The sequence below is a fragment of the Pinus tabuliformis genome, chromosome J, assembly GCF_031772625.1.
Source record: "Pinus tabuliformis cultivar Carrire ecotype Pingquan chromosome J, CPIR1, whole genome shotgun sequence".
Taxonomy (NCBI): Eukaryota; Viridiplantae; Streptophyta; class Pinopsida; order Pinales; family Pinaceae; genus Pinus; species Pinus tabuliformis.
In genome coordinates this window covers 1,581,456,580-1,581,475,754 of record NC_142295.1, presented here as the reverse complement: position 1 = coordinate 1,581,475,754, position 19,175 = coordinate 1,581,456,580, and the positions used below count along the sequence as shown (strand labels likewise).

Genomic DNA, 19,175 nt, shown 5'->3' with positions numbered 1-19,175 from the left:
GTTGACATCAATTACAACACCATTCAACAGAGATATGATGTATAACAATTGTATTCCCCGTTAATGATGAGGCAAACTCATTTCGCATCGGGGTTGGGACATGCAAGGGTTCATTTTATGATGTATAGGAGCAACATTGTGCTTAAGAACCAGGTGATGGCCATAATCACTAAGGTAGAGCTCATCCTAGGTTTTTGCCCACGTGGTAATGTGTGTGTCCTGACCATCTTTTGCATTTTGACATTCTTTCTTTTATTTTGCTTGTAGCCATTATATGTTTTTCCTTTTCTTTTAGCTGCATTAACCTCTCAGGGAAAAGTTCCAGGCTTACCTAGGTATGTGTATGTATGGGTGCTAAATATTAAAAGACCAATAGTTAGTTTAACTCAAAGAAGGGAGGTCGAATACGGGCTTGTAATGTAAGATGGAAAATGGTATGTATGGAATAGTGATAGATGGAACACGCTATCTCAATCAAGGATGCCCAAGTAGTGCCCCTCCTATATGTTGAAGTTTCTAACTTAGTTTAGAAACCCTTCATGCACTTTTTTTTATTTATTCCTACCTACTTGTTATTATTCGTTAACAAGTTATTTACAAAGTAAATATCGAAAATAAACACCATTGCATGCTCAACATATTATAGATCAGCAACTAAAAGAAACAAGAACAAACACACCACATGACACCGTTATTTTTGAACCAATGTCCCCGGAAAAACCCAATGTGGGAAAACCAGTGCAACTATCTGAGGGTTTTCTTATTAAGCAATATCAGAGTACAATCTGGGTGCCGAAACTGGCCCAACCAATTGAGAATTTCCTTGGCAGTGATACCTCTCAATTTCTGACAAATCTCCTAGCTAAAACCCCGGATAATCCTTCCGGCAGCTACTCAGCACCAATCTGCCCCAGAAACCACAATGTCAACCTCTCTCTGGACTGCGTCATCCCCTCTCTGCCTCGTGTTGGCCCTGTGTCACCCCGCATGGGTCTGCGTCAACCCTAGGAGGCCTTGCGTCAGCCCTCTGGCCCTCTGCATCAGCAACGCTAGCCTCTCTGAGGCTCTGCGCAGCTTCCGGCTGCCTCTGCGTGGTCCTGCGTGAGCCCTGGCTGGCTCTACGTCACTCTCCTTGGGTACTGCGCTGCTCTCCTGGCACTATCTTTGCCTCTCTATCTCTCTGTACTCAAATGTCCCTCAGCTGCATCTTCTGATCACTAATTTTATCTCTCTTAGCAAACCTCGCTCTAGAGAATAGAATGGTTGATCACTCTGGTGTATTTTCCAAGTGACCCTCAAGCCTCCTCTTATACTCTTCCTGTTGACATCTCAACGGCTGAGATTAAGTCCCTAATCAATGGCTAAGATTAGATCTGGCTTGATCCATGTCTTCTGGACCACTCTAACACAAATTTATATTAATACACATTAATATTTTATTTTCCCCAAGTTTAGACTTAGGGACTTCATTAAAATATTAATTATTTTAATATCTCTTGATCTGTTTAGAATCTGCCCAAACCCTTTCTGGGTATTGTAGATCTCATGTGCCCCAACCTCTCCACCAAATTTCGTGGCTGGAGCACATCCGATGCTACCCCAAATCAACACTCCCTCTTAGCGAGGACTGTGCTTTAGCAATACTCCTCATTGAGTATAACTCTGATCATCCGGCATCGGTACCTGTGCTGATGCTAGGCCTTCCTACCCACCATCCTTTGCACTGCTCCGTCCTGTACTGTTGCCCATGGTTCTGCGACTGCCACTGCTGCATCTGTACGATAGTTTCCTCTGCATCCGTGCTGTTGCTAGTCCTTTCTCCCAGCACTGTACCTCCTCTCATCATGCTGCATCGTGCTCCCCACTGCTGCATTGCAACTCAATTACTGAGAAGTAAGTAACTGATCTCCCAACTGACCTCCTTGTTGGGCTAGAAACACCCACTAATGGTGAAGCTCCCTCTGCTGCTGACAAGTGCTCCCTCTCTTTGACCTCAGTGCTGCTGCAACAACTCCCTACATCTCGCACCATTGCACGCCTCTCTATGCCTTCCTGCACTGATGCAATACTCTTGTGCCTCTCGCACTACTGCAGCTTGCTAGCTCTGCACTGTCTTGGGACTCCTGCACTGTAGTCTCTGCCGCTCCATCTTCATCCGTCTCTACCCACTCAGCCAGTCCTGCTACTCCTCGTTGGGGCTCCCGTAGCAAGGTCTAATCCAAGAGGCTGGGTACCTCGAGGATCCTGCCCCTCATCGCTTGTAGTCTGCTTGACTACAGCTCGATGTCTCCCAACTTCCGCTTAAGTGGTGTGTGTGCACTCATGGCACAGTCATCCTCTGTCAAAACTTCCTTCTGTGCCCGTGCTGGCACTGCCTTAGTCTCGGAAGACTCTCCCTTACTCTTCTTCCTTGGGCACTGGGTCGCATAATGATCCATCTCCCCACAGTGGAAGCACTTGACCTTGGAGAGATCTTTCTTCTTCCGCTTCTCCTGCTTTCCCTCAGATGCTAGGGCCACATCCTCCTCCTGCTTGACCTTGATCCATTTGCTGCTGCTACCTGTCTTCCACTGCCGTCTGATCTCTTGCTGGCAAAGAGTTGCCCACATCTCGTCCCAAGGTGGGAGAGTCCCTTTGCCCAGGATATTTTGGACAAACACTTCCCAATCTTCTGAGAGAGCATTCAGGGCTATCCTCACCATAATTTCTTGATTTGGTGTCCCTCCTATAGCAGTCAACTGGTCTCAGATCTCATTCAGTCCTCCAAGGAAGGTGTCAATCGATTGACCCTTCTTCATCTGATACGACCTCATCTGGTTCTAGAGCAGCATTCTTCTCTGCACAAAAGTATGCTGGTACGGGTTCTTGAGAGCTTCCCACATCTCAAGTGTCGTTTCCTTCTTGGCTATATGTGGTACCACATGATCCTTGACCACGTCAAGGATAATGCACTTGCCCCTCACCATCGCCTCTTCGTACTTGTCGTTATCATTGGAGTCGACTGGGATAGCTATAATCTTCAAGGCGAAGTTCTTGACACGATTTCTATCAAGCACTGATAAGATTCTGGCCTTCTAGACTGTGAAATTCGATGCTCCGTCCAGTCTATCCTGATCTCTTACCCTGTGTAGTGCCATGATGCTCCTCTACTTCCCTCCTGGAAGTTTTCTGTTCGACTCCTCTAAGTCTCTACTTTTCGTCTAGAATTTCTCTTCTGGACTCCTTCTGAGTCATGATTTCCCTCCTGGAAATCCTTTTGTTGCTTGTTGAGATGCCTACTACTCTGATCGTCTTGTGCAACTGCATTGTTGATCCAAGTTCCTCGGCTAGAAACCCTCAGTAACAACTCCTCTGGCCCTGCTTTGTCAGGTACTGTTTTGACTATAGTACCTCACCAGCTCCACTCTGCTATATTTCTGCAGCCTTCTATACTCCAACAACTGTTGATCCAGGTCCGGGTGTGACGAAGGACCCTTCCAAGACCTTTTACTTTCGTGATGTGTTAAATTGCAGTTTTTAAAAGAACATAAGTGAATACATCTGCATACTGTAAAGAAGAGGAATATGTCAATCATCAGCAACATAAAATAACAAGACGTTGATAACGGAGTTCGTCCAGGAGGGACTACGTCTCCGGGCCCCGGTGTCAAGATGGTGTAGGCTGCTGCATTAAGTGTTGTCAATAGTGATGATGTACATAGAGGTGATGTCGCTATCATACAAGGAAAATGCCCTCATGCAGGAGTGGCTCCAAGAGATGTTCCACTATAGGAACTCTCAGTCAAAAGACTCCTATCAGTATGACACAAACTCATGCATGATGAGCATCCCGCCAGCATGGCATAAAAGGGATCTCAATGCAAACATACATGACGACAACCTGAGTATCCCATCAACATACAACAAAGGGATCTCAAAACATAACATGACAAATCATGACAACAAGTACATCACATAGACGATTCTGCGTCACATCAAGCAAGAATCATGAAAACAAGTAATAAACAAGATATCTCATCAAACACCAAATAGGGATCTATGCAGCACAATTCATGGAAAAAGAAGTACATGTACATACTGCATATACGTCACAAGCAAGGGTCATTTGAAGAAGCGGATGTCAAACTGCTGAAGTTGTTCGTGCCATTGATCTCACGACATCAATTGCATGGAAATGGTTGCTTGCCCATAGATGCTGACACCTGCATTCCACTTAGAAAAGTGGCTGGAAAATGAAATGAGTGAATGAAAAATCTGAACGCACTATCAGATTTGTGGCGTTGAATAGTGCAAAATCGACTGTCAAATTTCTAAATTCTGAGAAATTGAGAATCTGGGGCTCAAAGAATCTTTTAGATTCCCCCTAGATTTCTCAGATTTTGCTCCATGGGTGGACTGGGAATTTGCAACTCAAAGGGGGAATCTGACCTCGGCATTGTGATCCCTGCGGAAAACTGTGAAAAACAACTATAAACTTGACTATGTTCCGACAAAAATAAATTTTCCCTCCCTGGAGAATCTTTGGGCATCAAAGAATATTCTGCATCCTCTGCCTCGAAATCCATGCCCGCCCCTGGTTCCTCCATGCTTGGGCGCACTGCGTAAATGAAGGTTTATATGTAAATCCCAAGTGGATTAACCCATGAAATCGTTTAGGTGGATTGATATAAGGAGGCGAATTGCAAGGAGGAGGTCGGGTGGTCAAACCCCGACCCCTCCATATTAATATCCTTATCATTTTTTAAAACTGCATGCATAATTTTTTTAGGGGGTTGGGTCCACATTGGGCGGCCCGCCCCTTAACTCCCGCAAATTTGTTTGGATGGCATTGTATTAAGTTATGGCACGTTTGTTTTGGTTGTACATGGTTCATTTATGGGGCCACCCAGTGGGGGTTGGCCCACGTGGGTTGGGCATGTTCAATCCCCGCCGGCCCCACACTATATATGGCATGGCATTGTGTTAAGTGTGGGGGTGTGGGCTGGGTCCACCAGAGGTGGCCCGTGCCCACCCCATTAATGTGTTATGTTTAACGGAGTTGGGAGGAGGGTCCGGCAGGGTCATGGCCATCGACCCATTTAATATTAATGCCTATTTTTGGTTGCGGTTTGGGGTTAGGCTGGTGGGGGTCATGGCTCGTTGGCCTTATTAAAATTCTTTTTTTTTTGTTGTGTAATAGTTTTTGGGGGTGGCAGCGGTGGTGCCTCGCCACCATAATATATATATTTTTAATTTTTTTTTTTTATAAAACATAGAGGAGGTTTTCCAACCTTTAGAAAATAAGGGATATTGGGCAAATTAACGAGGCCACAATTTCGACCGATTTTGGGAGCTAGGTTTCATGCCTCGGGGTTGGTCAAATTGTAGGACACTTAAACCTAGCCCACAACCCAACTTTGACCAAAACTTTGACTAGCTCGTTCTCCCTCATACGAGCTCGGATTGACGAACCGTTCGCACTGCCGCGATCAGGACGACGAGATATACGCTCTGGTCCTAGTTCGAAATCATTCTAATCACTTTGATTTTCGAGATTCCATAAGCCCTCTTTGCCCTGTGCGTGTCTCTGGAGCCACCTAGATCAATCCTCCCCACTGAGGAGCTTTTGGTCCTCCAAAGGCATGAAAAACAATCTGCAACTTCTCTGTTCCTTGATTGCATCACAAGCGTCCTGAAAGGTCTCGCTTCCATCTCCTTCACCTTTGTTCTTCGGTGCCTTAAGCGATGAGCCAACACCTGCAATCTCAGCAACCTAAAGTACATTGTTTTGCAAATTACATGCTTAACTTACATGACCAACTAATGACCCAAGCATCCCATACTTGCCATGAGTTTATATCACATACTCGGTGGTCAAGTTTACATCAAGATGGACACAATACCCAAGCTATGACAACAAGGCCGAAATGTCATTGTTGCTTCAACAAGTGATAGAAAACACATCATCACTGCAACACATGATTTACAAACATAAGGCCAAAACTATTGTTTTGCTTTGACAAGTGATGAAAACACAACATCACTTTCAGAGTTTAAAATGTGACTCAAAAATAATACCAGACATCATTGTTGTCGAACAAGTGATGGAAAACACATCATCACTTTTACATTTTAAAATGCAACAAATGATTTACAAAAGCACGACCATGAGATGCTAACATATCTAGAAACCATTTTTCACTTATCAAGGTGAATGGGTCACCTCCTTGTGGCGCATTCATTGGTCGACCAACTGCTTCACTTGGTTCATGCACCGACACTTTGTCTTTAAGGCGCTGTTTTGGATGGAGCCTCCAACAAGTGGCTCTTTGATGGCCACTTCTATCGCAGTGACTGCAATAGGTCTTCTTCCTCCAGATCTGTTTAACATGTTTCTTTACATGTTGTTGAGGGGGTCTTTCACGCCTCATCCTTTTGTGTGCTGCCATTCTTTTCCAACACTTAGAAAATGTATGGTTATGTAATCCACAAAAGGTACATGTTTTTTGATGCCATGTTTTACGTTCATCATTAAAAACATGATTATAATCAAAATGAACATTTGAATATCGAAACTGATTATACCTTTCCTTGCCGTCTCTGGTGCAAGTATGGCGATGAGAGCTTGCCTCAGCTCTTTCCCTGTGATGGCCATTGCCATGGGATGATGCGGATGTGTTCCCATCATTCTCTTTCCTTGACGCTTTCGACGATGTCTCAGACGAATCTGACGCCTTCGAGCATTCTCCTTTAGTGTATCTCGATATTGCAAATTGAGGTCTCTGCATAACCTCCAAAGGTTGAGTTATGCCTTGGTTATTAACACCAAGTTCTTTTTCCTCCTCGTGCCTCGTCCTGGTAAGGAGCCTCATGTTTGTCCCTATAATTGGGATCTCCAAATCTCCAATAGAAATCACACTATGTGAAGATAAAACCGAAAAGAAATCAACATCTTTTAACTCCTCTGTCGATTTGGAAAGAACTGATGAGGGCTTCTCATCATTTGTTGTTTGTAGTTCACTTTCTGTCTCGACACATTCCCCAACTTCCTTGCTGACATACCCAAGTCCTGCCTGACAGGGTAATTCTTCTACTCTGATGGGGTGGACAATGCCTTAGCCATTAATGTCCAAGCCTTTTCCTTCATACCCCATTCTCTTCAACAGTTTGGAGCCAATTCCTGTGTTATGATTTTCAAAAACGACGAAATCATCATCAAGACACATACATGAATTCAGAGAATCACATTTTACCTCTCATGGGCCACGCTGCAGCTTTTCCAAGCCCTCATCCTTTGCTTGCAGCTGTCGTAGCAAACTTTGTTTTTCCTCTTTCTCTTCGTGTAGACGCATCTTCAATTCAACGTTCTCTGTTTGAATATTATGTTTGTTGTGCTTCAGCTCTTCCAAGGCCTCTTCTGTGGCTTGCAACTAAAGTTGCAATTGCTCCTTTTCCTTTGTCTCTTTCTGTAGAGTTTCATACATTATTTCCACTCTTTTGGAAATTTTGAGCATGGTCTCGTACATTGCTTTCTCATCCTCTGTCACTGCACGTTCCATTGTTCATGCTGCAATTCACATCAACGCAAAGACCGCTCTGATACTACTTGATCTAGGTCTGGGTGTGATGAAGGACCCTTCCAAGACCTTTTACTTTCGTGATGTATTAAATTGCAATTTTTAAAAGAACATAAGTGAATACATCTGCATGTTGTAAAGAAGAGGAAGATGTTAATCATCAGCAACATAAAATAACAAGACGTTGATAACGAAGTTCGTCCAAGAGGGACTACATCTCCGAGCCCTGGTGTCAAGATGGTGTAGGCTGCTGCATTAAGTGTTGTCAATAGTGATGATGTACATAGAGGTGATGTTGCTATCATACAAGGAAAATGCCCTCACGCAGGAGTGGCTCCAAGAGATGTTCCACTACAGGAACTCTCAGTCAAAAGACTCTTATCAGTATGACACAAACTCATGCATGATGAGCATCCCGCCAGCATGGCATAAAAGGGTCTCGATTCTCAATGCAAACATACATGACGACAACCTGAGTATCCCATCAACATACAACAAAGGGATCTCAAAACATAACATGACAAATCATGACAACAAGTACATCACATAGACGATTCTGCATCACATCAAGCAGGAATCATGAAAACAAGTAATAAACAAGATCCCTCATCAAACATCAAACAGGGATTTGTGCAGCACAATGCATGGCAAAAGAAGTACATGTACACACTGCATATACCTCACAACCAAGGGCCATATGAAGAAGTGGATGTCAAACTGCTGAAGTTGTTCGTGCCATCGATCTCACGGCATCAATTGCATGGAAATGGCTACTCGCCCATAGATGCTGACACCTGCATTCCACTTAGAAAAGTGGCTAGAAAATTAAATGAGCGAATGAAAAATCTGAACGCACCGTCAAATTTGTGGCGTCGAATAGTGCAAAATCGACTGTCAAATTTCAGAATTCTGAGAAATTGAGAATCTGGGGCTCAAGGAATCTTTTAGATTCCTCAAAGATTTTACTCCATGGGTGGACTGGAAATCTGCAACTCAAAGGGCGAATCTGACCTCGCCATTGCGATCCCTGCAGAAAACTGTGAAAAACGACTATAAACTTGACTATGTTCTGACAAAAATAATTTTTACCTCCCTAGAGAATCTTTGGGCATCAAAGAATATTCTGCCTCCTCTGCGTCGAAATCCATGCCCGCTCCTGGTTCCTCCATGCTTGGGTGCACTGTGCAAATGAAGGTTTATATGTAAATCCCGGGCGGATTAACCCATGAAATCGTTTAGGTGGATTGGTATAAGGAGGTAAATTGCAAGGAGGAGGTTGGGTGGTCAAACCCTGATCCCTCCATATTAATATTCTTATCGTTTTTAAAAACCACATACATATTTTTTTTAGGGGGGTCGGGTCCGCATTGGGTAGCCTGCCCCTTAACTCTCGTAGCTTTGTTTGGATGGCGTTGTATTAAGTTATGGCGCATTTGTTTTGGTTGTACATGGTTCATTTATGGGGCTGGCCCACGTGGGTCGGGCGGGTTCAATCCCTGCCGGCCCCGCACTATATATGGCATGGCATTGTGTTAAGTGTGGGGGTGTGGGCCGGGTCCACCGGAGGTGGCCCATGCCCACCCCATTAATGTGTTATGTTTAACAGAGTTGGGACGAGGGTCCGGCGGGGTCATGGCCGCCGTCCCATTTAATATTAATGCCTATTTTTGGTTATGGTTTGGGGTTAGGCCAACGGGGGTCATGGCCCGTTGGCCTTATTAAAATTCTTTTTTTTTTTTTGTGTAATAGTTTTTGGGGGTGGCGGGGGTGGTGGCCTGCCACCATAATATATATATATATATATATATATATATATATAGAGGAGGTTTCCAACCTTAAGAAAATAAGGGATATTGGGCAAATTAACGAGGCCACAATTTCGACCGATTTCGGAAGCTAGGTTTCATGCTCGGGGTCGGTCAAATTGTAGGACACTTAAACCTGGCCCATAGCCCAACTTTGACCAGAACTTTGACTGGCTCGTTCTCCCCCATACGAGCTCGGATTGACAAACCATTCTCACCGCCGCAATTAGGATGACGAGATCTACGCTCTGGTCCTGGTTCGAAATCATTCTGATCACTTTGATTTTCAAGCATTCATAAGCCCTCTTTGTCCTATGTGTGTCTCTGGAGCCACCTAGATCAACTGCCTCTTTGTGAATTGCGTCAACGCCTCTTTGCCTCACGTTGGCTCTGCGTCACCCCAGATGGGTCTACGTCAGCTCTGGGATGCCCTGCATCAACCCTCTGGCCCTTTGTGTCAACAACGCTGGCCTCTTTGAGGCTCTGCACAGCTCCCGGCTTCTTCTGCGTGGCTATGGCTGGCTCTACATCACATTTCTTGGCTTCTATGCTGTTAGAAACAACTTTTGTCACCTTGGGACAACTGTTTTCTACTGTTATTGCTCCGCTCGGCTGAGGTCTTTTAGTCCTCCGGTGATCTGCAATCACACTTTGATACCATGTTGAAGTTTCTAAGTTTACTTAGTTTAGAAACCCTTCATGCACTTTTTTTGATTTATTCCTACCTACTTGTTATTATTCTTTAACAAGTTATTTACAAAGTAAATACTGAAAATTAACACCAGTGCATGCTCAACATATTACAGATCAACAACTTAAAGAAACAAGAACAAAGACACCACATGACACCATTATTTTTGGACCAATGTCCCCAGAAAAACCCAATGCGGGAAAACCGGTGCAGCGATCTGAGGGTTTTTTTATTAAGCAATATCAGAGTACAATCTGGGTGCCGACACTGGCCTACCCAACAAAGAATTTCCTCTGTAGTAATACCTCTCAATTTCTGACAAATCTCCTGGCTGAAACCTCGAATAATCCTTCCAGCAACTACTCAACACCAATCTGCCCCAAAAACCATAGTGTCAGCGTCTCTCTGGACTGCGTCATCCCCTCTCTGCCTCATGTTGGCCTTGTGTCACCCCGCATGGGTTTGCATCAACCTTGGGAGGCTCTGCGTCAGCCCTCTAGCCCTCTGCGTCAGCAACGCTGGCCTCTCTGAGGCTCTGCGCAACTCCCGACTGCCTCTGTGTGGCCCTACGTGAGCCTTGGCTAGCTTTGCGTCACTCTCCTTGGCTACTGCGCTGCTCTCCCGACACTATCTCTGCCTCTCTATCTCTCTGTACTCAAATGCCCCTCAGCTGCATCTTCTGATCACTAATTCTATCTCTCTTAGCAAAGCTCACTCTAGAGAATAGAATGACTGATCACTGTGGTGTATTCTCCAACTGACCCTCAAGCCTCCTCTTATACTTTTTCTGTTGACATCTCAACGGCCAAGATTAAGTCCATAATCAATGGCTAAGATTAGATCTGGCTTGATCCATGTCTTTTGGACCACTCTAACACAAATTCATATTAATACACAATAATATTTTATTTTCCCTAAGTTTAGACTTAGGGACTTCATTAAAAATATTAATTATTTTAATATCCCCTGATCTGCTTAGAATCTGCCCAAACCCTTTCTGGGTATTGGAGATCTCATGTGCCCCAACCTCTCCACCAAATTTCGTGGCTAGAGCACATCTGATGCTACCCCAAATCAACACTATACCCATTGGGCCATTAGGGAAGGTCTCATTGGACTAGGATCGAAGATTAACCCCCCATTTAAGGTGAGGGAACAAGATTATGGTCAAAGCCTCTATTTCTTCCAAGTCAACCCATAATCCATAGCAAAAGCCCAACAACAAATAATCATAAGCACCTGATTGTAAAATGAATAAAGTAGCCTTTGATCAAAAACCCGCCTTCGTCCATGTGCTCTTGTCGGATGGGTGAGAAGGTATATGATTGATGTAGGTGGCCGAGATAAAATGGGATGTCATCAGCGAGTGGTGGCTGTCAGGGGCTACATGGCTGGCCGACTGGATGTGAAGAATGGGGGAAAATGTTTCTCCTATAGGGTCACCCACTTTGGTGGGTAACAAGCCCCATTTCAATACTAGGTGGGAAGCCCTTTCATGAATAGTCACATCCCAACTAACATACATGTCCTTTCATTATTTTTATTATTATTTATTCATATATTTATGTTCATAATAGGGGTTCAATTATGAATTGGGGATGCTATAGTTGAGAGGGTTTGGACCATTCAAAGTTGAAACTTGATACATCATTATTAGGCATTGGGAAAATTAATGTTTGACAATGCACATTGTAGGTTGGCGCTCATCAATAATTAAGATGTTTGTGAAGTTATAAATTTGATTATATTGTGTAGACATTATTATATTTATTGAACTCTGTGTCATCTGTTGCTTGGATACTATTTTGGAATGAGATTATTAAGTTTATAACAAGCTTATCTTTTAGATCACCGTTGAAGTGAAGCCAACCATCAACAAAAGGCATGGGAAGCACCAAAAATTTACCTAAACTCATTTGATATAATATTTATCTGCACTGAACAAGATGCCTTTGACATTTAGATGTCACTATAGCTGATGATAGGAGGATACTAACACTTGCGCGTTGGTGGACTAATTCATACCACAATTATTGAGGTGCTACAACCATTCATTATATTTATCTGCACTGAACAAGTTGCCTTTGACATTTAGATGTCACTATAGCTGATGATAGGAGGATACTAACACTTGCGCATTGGTGGACTAATTCATACCACAATTATTGAGGTGCTACAACCATTCATTAGTTATGTTCTTTCACAAGCATGAAACTATTTGACCGTGAAGAGTAGTTGCACTACATGTAATTTTATTCAATCAATGAAGCATTATATGATGCTTCCGAAGAAGGTAAAAGATAGGGATATGATTCCTAGGGATTTGATTTGCATGCTTGTTAATCTTGAGTTCCAAACTTCTAAACATCTACTTAAATTGCCACAAGCCTTGGTTTCTCGATTGGTTCCCCTGGCCTATAAAGTTGATGGTGTACCGAATATATGATGTTCAGTTTTATTATGCTACCTAATTCTTCTTCTACTTTATTCAGTTGTTCGTGTTCACATGCTAATTTATAAAAGTTTTTTCAACAGTTTTTTTGTGTTTTATATTTGTGCTCTCTCTTTTATATACACAAACTCACCCTCTTGATCCAATGGTTGAAATTTTAAAGAACTGTATTGTGTACCTATAACCCCTTGAGCCATGTCAAGCTTAGCTAAGAAGAGAAGAGAATAGAGAAAACCTAATACACCCTAAGGAGTAGAGAACTTATATAGGCTCTCTTGGCACATTGGATTTAACAAAGGTGAAAAGAGTGGCCTTTTGAAAGAGTGTAAACTATTCAGCTTTGATGCATGTTTTCCTCTTATTTGCGCTTCTTACTTTTGTTGGTTTGGACATTTTTCAGGTTTATTGATGAAAAGAAGGGCTTCGTGTTGGGAAATGATGGGATTCTTCTTCGGTATTTGGGATAATTAACTATATATTCATCTTAGATTATAATTCTTTGGAGGAAGAAGATTTCTTAGCTTTGTCGGCATGTATAAGTCACTGTAATCAATGGCATGCAGTGGAGGACTCCGTTTTGTAGTACCGATGACTTTCTTTTTATGAAAAATATATTGCATGGAAGCATTCCTAAATGAGATTATTTAGATTTGCTCAATAATTTTAGCCATAAAAATTGGCCATTCTTTGGTAAGCAATCATGAGGTCATGCTTCAGGAAAAGAATATTTCACAAGTACATATCAGTAGATACGTTCCATACGTAATGATGTAGTTTCATAAACAGTGAATTGTGCATGATAGACATATCAAAACTTAAAAATATAGAAAATAAAGGGTGAAGAGTGACTTGTTATTGGTTTTTTCAAAAATAAAAGTCATAATGATAATCTTCGGTGGGCTATATTTTCATCTAATTTAGCCCCTTTTTTAACCAAATAAAAAGGAATACAATAAAAAATTTACAAGGTAAACTATATTTTTTTTCCAAGGAAACCACATGGGAAAATTTAAGGGATCCTTCCCCAAATTTGGGAATGACATTCTTAGAAATTCATTATTGTAAACTCGTCATTCTTAGAAAATTCATTATAGTAAACTCATCAATGTAGAGTAGCGAGCCTCACCCAGGGGATTCAAACTGAGAACCTATTAGCAGAAAACTAGGCAAATGCCCAAAAACATTGACAATAACAAGTTGAGCTAACTCCTTGGGTCAGGGCAAACTAATTTACTTGAGAACCACGAGAAAACTTTCAAAACTTTAACTTAATTTGTTTTTCTTTAAATGTATATAATTCTCACCTTGAATAAATTCACTAGGATTTCTACATTTATAAGAAAAATAAGACTTCAAACTTTCCACGAATGCCCAAAAACATTGACAATAACAAGTTGAGCTAACTCCTTGGGTCAGGGAAAACTAATTTACTTGAGAACCACCAAAAAACTTTCAAAACTTTAACTTAATTTGTTTTTCTTTAAATATATATAATTCTCACCTTGAATAAATTCACTAGGATTTCTACATTTATAAGAAAAATAAGACTTCAAACATTCCATGTGCCATGAACAAGGATAATTTATGTGTAATCTGTTGTAAAATTCAAAAAAAAAAAGATGGTCTGCTATCAACAGGGTTTTCAATCTTCGCTTTCACTTGGTATTACATAATACATTCATTCTATTAAAATTCTCTTTCATTTAATTTTTTGCCCCATAGTATATATTTGGAGCTTATAGTATATATTGTTTTTCTTAGTTTGAAGTAATTATAAATAATTGTTAGAGAGTTTTCTAATATAAGGAAGGGACACTTAATTACGAGGACTAAGCTTCTATGGTAGAAGCATTGGCTGTCAGAATTTAGACACAATACAAGAATATTTAACATAGATGCTCAAGCAAAACAAATATCGTGTGAATGACAAGCCAACGTTTCATTTCATTCTCAATTATGTATACAATTATAAACACAATACGGGGCATTGTTATCCCTCTTCTAACAAGCGTACCTATAGTGAATTTTTCGGTAGGACTGCTACGGTTTTTTTGGTTTGCTGAAGTGGAAACTTCTTGATAAATAGAAATATATGTATAAATATTTTATTAAAAAGATGAATTGACAGATGATGATTGTTTACAATGGGGTTCTTGGCTTATACACTGCCATGGGCACCCTTTGGAAAAGGGCATGATCTTATGATCGTGCCCTTTTGTCTAATTAAACCTAAAATCAAATAATAAACCTAAAACTAACTAAATTTTTACATAACATTACCTTCCTCTCAAAAGAATGCTTTGTCCTCAAAGCATACGTAACGACGGATGTTGTTGAAAAAACGTTTCATTCTCCCAAGAAGCGTCTTCTTCGGGTAAGTTCTTCCACTTGATCAAATATTCCAAGATGATCAAAGTCCCACACTTTAAAAGGTCTTGGATTAATCTCACAATTTCCATTTTTTGGTGTTGTGGATATCAGTATGGCTTGATGTTGATGGGGTCTGATCTTGCCTTGACTTCTATTGTATGCTCAATTTCCCTATTGGGTGACATCTTCATAAGTAGGTCTTGAAATACTTTTTCATGCTTCCTAATTAGATCTTGTATCTCTAATGACTCTTCACTGGTCATATTTGCAGGGAACATTTCTACCTAGTGACATTGTACTACATAAGCGGGTGCTCCTTTTTGACTCATCTTCATCATCTAAGATGATGATACAATTTGATTCTCTAGTGCTTGGAATCCGTGTAATTTGTACTTCTGACCTCCCCATTTGAATTTTATAAATTGTACTTGGTGGTTGGCAGCATAAGTACCTAAAGTTCGTAACCACTGGATACCTAAGACTACATCTACTCCTAATGGTACTGTGAAAAACGGAGACTCTAAACTGAAGTCTTGAATATGCAATTTAACCTTATGGCATTTCCCCACCTTTTCAATCTTCTTACCGTTAGCTACCATCACTTTCATGTTTGGTAAGGGAAATGAAAAAATATTGAGTCTCTTTGCCATGGTTGCATCTAAAAAATTGTGTGTGCTACTAGAGTCGATGAGAACCACCACGTTGTTCTTATTTATGTGTCTTTTTAACTTTGAAGTCTGAGGTTGTGATATACCTGTCATAGCTGATAATGACACTTGTGGAATACTTCCGTCATCTAATTCTGGTGAGAATTCTGGGGCATCTTTTGTTCCTTCTATGTCAGAATCTTCACTGTTTGATTCATTGGTTGCTTTACAATTATATAGGTTCTTTGGTTCTTTTCCTTTAGCACACCTATGTTTGGGGTCCCACTTCTCACCAGTGTTTGCATTTACCCTCTTTTATCCTTTGCATTTCCACATTAGATTTTTCATCTTCACGACGATGTGGTGGAACATATCTTGTATTATTTGAGTCCACATATTGGGGTATTCTTCGTCTTGAATATGTTTTTTCCACTTTTGACCAAAATATTGGTTCAAATTTCTTTTCGGTTGTTTTTGCTTTTCGTCTTGCTACTTCTATTGATGTAATGTCATGCATTTCAAGTTCTACTTGTATATGGGTTTTGAGTCCCGAGATGTATGATTGAATTAGACGAGATTCTGATAACTTAGGTACTTGTGTTACTAAGTTTTTCCATTCTTGAGTGTATTCGTCCACACTTCCTTTTTGTCGTAACTTGATGAGTTTTGAAAAGAACTCTTCTTCCTTTACACTTTGGAATCTTTTAAAAAATGCATCTTTAAATTTTCTCCAGCTAATGACGTGTGTTGTTTTTTCCCACCACATATACCAATTATATGCTTCTCCTTCCATTTTCATGGATGCGTGCCTGAGCTTTTCGTCATCGTCTTTGATGTCATATATCTCAAAGTATTCTTTTGCTTTATTTATCCATACAACATTGTTTTTTTCGTTTCCATCGAATTTAGGCATCTCGACTTTTGCCTTTCGCTGGTATGTTGCTAATGGTTGAGCGAAAAAGGGGTGTTGATTGGTAAAGGTATCCCAGAGTTGCTTGTTTGTAAGGGTTGCGTTACTCACTTCTTGGTGGGGTGTCGCTAAATTTTTTGAGGATTCAACTTTTTCATGAGAGTCTGTTGACTTTGTTGAATCTGATGAGATGTGCTCTTGATTCTCTTCATTTTCTTTTAGTAGTTGTGCGGGTGTACAATTTGCTTTTTTACATAGAAGTTTCAGCATTGTTAAGGCCTCTTTGATTTTTAGTTCTGTTTGGACATGTTGGTTTTCCATCTTTATTTCTATTCGATTTGTCGTATCATGAAGATTTTTGATTTTGTCAGCCTGATTTTTGATATCGTCAGCCTGCCTCTCAAGCTTGATCTGGAATTCATCTAATCTTTTACTGACCTCATCGTGGTTGCTATGTATCTTATGCTCTGCGTCCAATATTTTTTTTTTACTGACTTCATCGTGGTTGCTATGTATCTTATGCTCTGCGTCCAATATTTTTTTTTGGAAATCCGCCATTGTCATTGTCGACATTGAGCGAGTTTGTGGGGGTGTGTATTTATCTGCCAGCTTAATTTTTTTTTAAACTAATTAAATTAAATTAAATTAAATTAATTAATTTAACTATATTATATAAGTGTTTTTTTCTTTTTTAATTAATTAAAATAAATTTAACTAATTAAATTATATATATAATATATAATATATACTATAATTATGTATATATGTTATATATATTATATATTTCACGTTATATATATAAATAAATGTATATATATATATATATATATATATATATATATATATATATTTAACGTTATATATAATTTTATATGTCTACCGTCACGTCTGCAGATGGGGGTCAACTCCCGTTGACCGTTTGAAAAAAAAAGAACTTAAGCAAATATCACCGAAGTGCTGGGGCTGAACGGGGTTGTATGCGCAGAGGACAGTGTATAGGCGACAAAGTGTTGCGGACGGATGAATAACCGGTAGCTGGAAGCAGCAGATCGCTGATGGACGCGGTGCAGCAAGCACACCCGGATCCACGGCAGCGGCACGACAGTGTATATGGACGCGGATAGGGCGGAACGAAGCTGGCAGTCGGATGGCAACAACAAAATGGATGGGGTGATGGTGTGTGTAGAGGAAGATGGGGACAGGTATGCAGAAGACTGCGGCGGTGGCAGCTACCGATGAGTGGATGCTGACGGAGGCAGCGGCCAATGATTGGAATGCCCAGACAGGGCCGTGGAGCGGCAAGCCCACTTGGGGCCGAAATTATGGATAGCGTAGGTGGATAAGGTGGTAGCAGAACAGGGATATGACGGATGGCGCAGCGGCAATGAACACTGGTGAGTGCCAGGCGAGAAGATCGTTCGCTGTGATACAAATGAAGTGGAAACTTCTTGATAAACAGAAATATATGTATAAATATTTTATTAAAAAGATGAATTGGCAAATGATGATTGTTTACAATGGGGTTCCTGACTTATATACCGCCATGGGCACCCTTTGGGAAAAATCATGATCTTATGATCGTGCCCTTTCATCTAATTAAACCTAAAATTAAATAATAAACCTAAAACTAACTAAATTTTTACATAACATTTGCACTCAGGTTGAAGAAGGTGTTAGAATTTTCCATCTTGGGAAGTGAACCTGCTATCCATGAGGACCTATAGTGTTACATCGAAAAGCGATGCTGAATCATATTAGTATTCTGGGTACACACCGTGACAGGTCGTCCTTGAAAGCCCAATCTATTAGATTATCTTCTGCAGCAAGCATCAAATACAGAGGCATTTATTGAAGTGACAAAAGAACGTGGACCCATTTTTAAGTGTTAGTGCATCTCACAACATTGGTGAAAATGTTTGGCATCAACTTCATCAGCATTGCTGTGAAGTAGCAGAAATATTCATACATATTGATCCAGCAAAATTACAAGATTGTCCTGCTAGAGAAGATCCAAGAAACAGCTTTCAAGGAGAGAAAAACCAAAATAATAAACTTTTAACTCTGCACAACAACTAGAAACTGAGAGAACAGTCCATCATGTTCTATCTTGCAATTTTTTTGAGACAATTATATTGGGACATGTAACATGTTGTTTCTTGCAAGTCTAGGTCCTAGTCCAAGTTGAAATTTCCATGTCAACAGATATGAAAATCAATGATGCTATGGGTATTGCATTGTTTGTTGAAAAGAAGATTTTGCAAGCATCGTCAGAAAATTATGCAGTTAAATTTTCATTAGACTGGGTCATCAACTCAAAGAGGAATATAATAATATCGCAGTTCGATCCTGTAGCCAAGACTTAACCTCGCAAAACTAGAGTTCCTCAGCTAGCCCATCAACAACCATTTCTATTTAGCAATTCCCCTATGAACTCGGTTCTGAATCGTATCTTACATTTGACCTGAGATCAGTGGCAACAGGTGGAGGAGTTGACTCTTCTCACTCATGGGTGGTTGATGTGAATGAGTTGTAAGAAAACCACTCTGAAAATTCACTACAATTCAAGTTTCTCTTGTACAACTTTTGTCAAACACTTTGTCGACACTTGGGTCGCAATTTCAAGAAGAATTACACTCAGAAATTAACATTGACTCAACAAACTCAATTCTGATTTTTATAAACAACAACACAGATGACAAATTCTGAACTTATAAATCAGCAAATAACTCAGCGAACCATGAGCA

At 40.7% G+C, this 19,175-nt stretch overlaps 1 protein-coding gene across 2 annotated transcripts in view; it reads left to right on the top strand.

Moving 5' to 3' along the window:
- Nucleotides 1–15,236, top strand: part of HCF136 (photosystem II stability/assembly factor, chloroplast (HCF136)) — a 354,415-nt gene extending 339,179 nt beyond the window's left edge. The window contains exon 8 of one of the 2 annotated variants that reach the window (XM_089379786.1): nt 15,146–15,236. In XM_089379786.1, the coding sequence (XP_089235912.1) occupies nt 15,146–15,221 (76 nt within the window). In that variant the 3' untranslated portion in view covers nt 15,222–15,236. Of the gene's footprint in view, nt 1–12,904; nt 13,203–15,145 lie in introns of those variants that run through there. The other variant, XM_089379787.1, reaches the window with a different exon arrangement.
- Nucleotides 15,237–19,175: the final 3,939 nt, after the last annotated feature.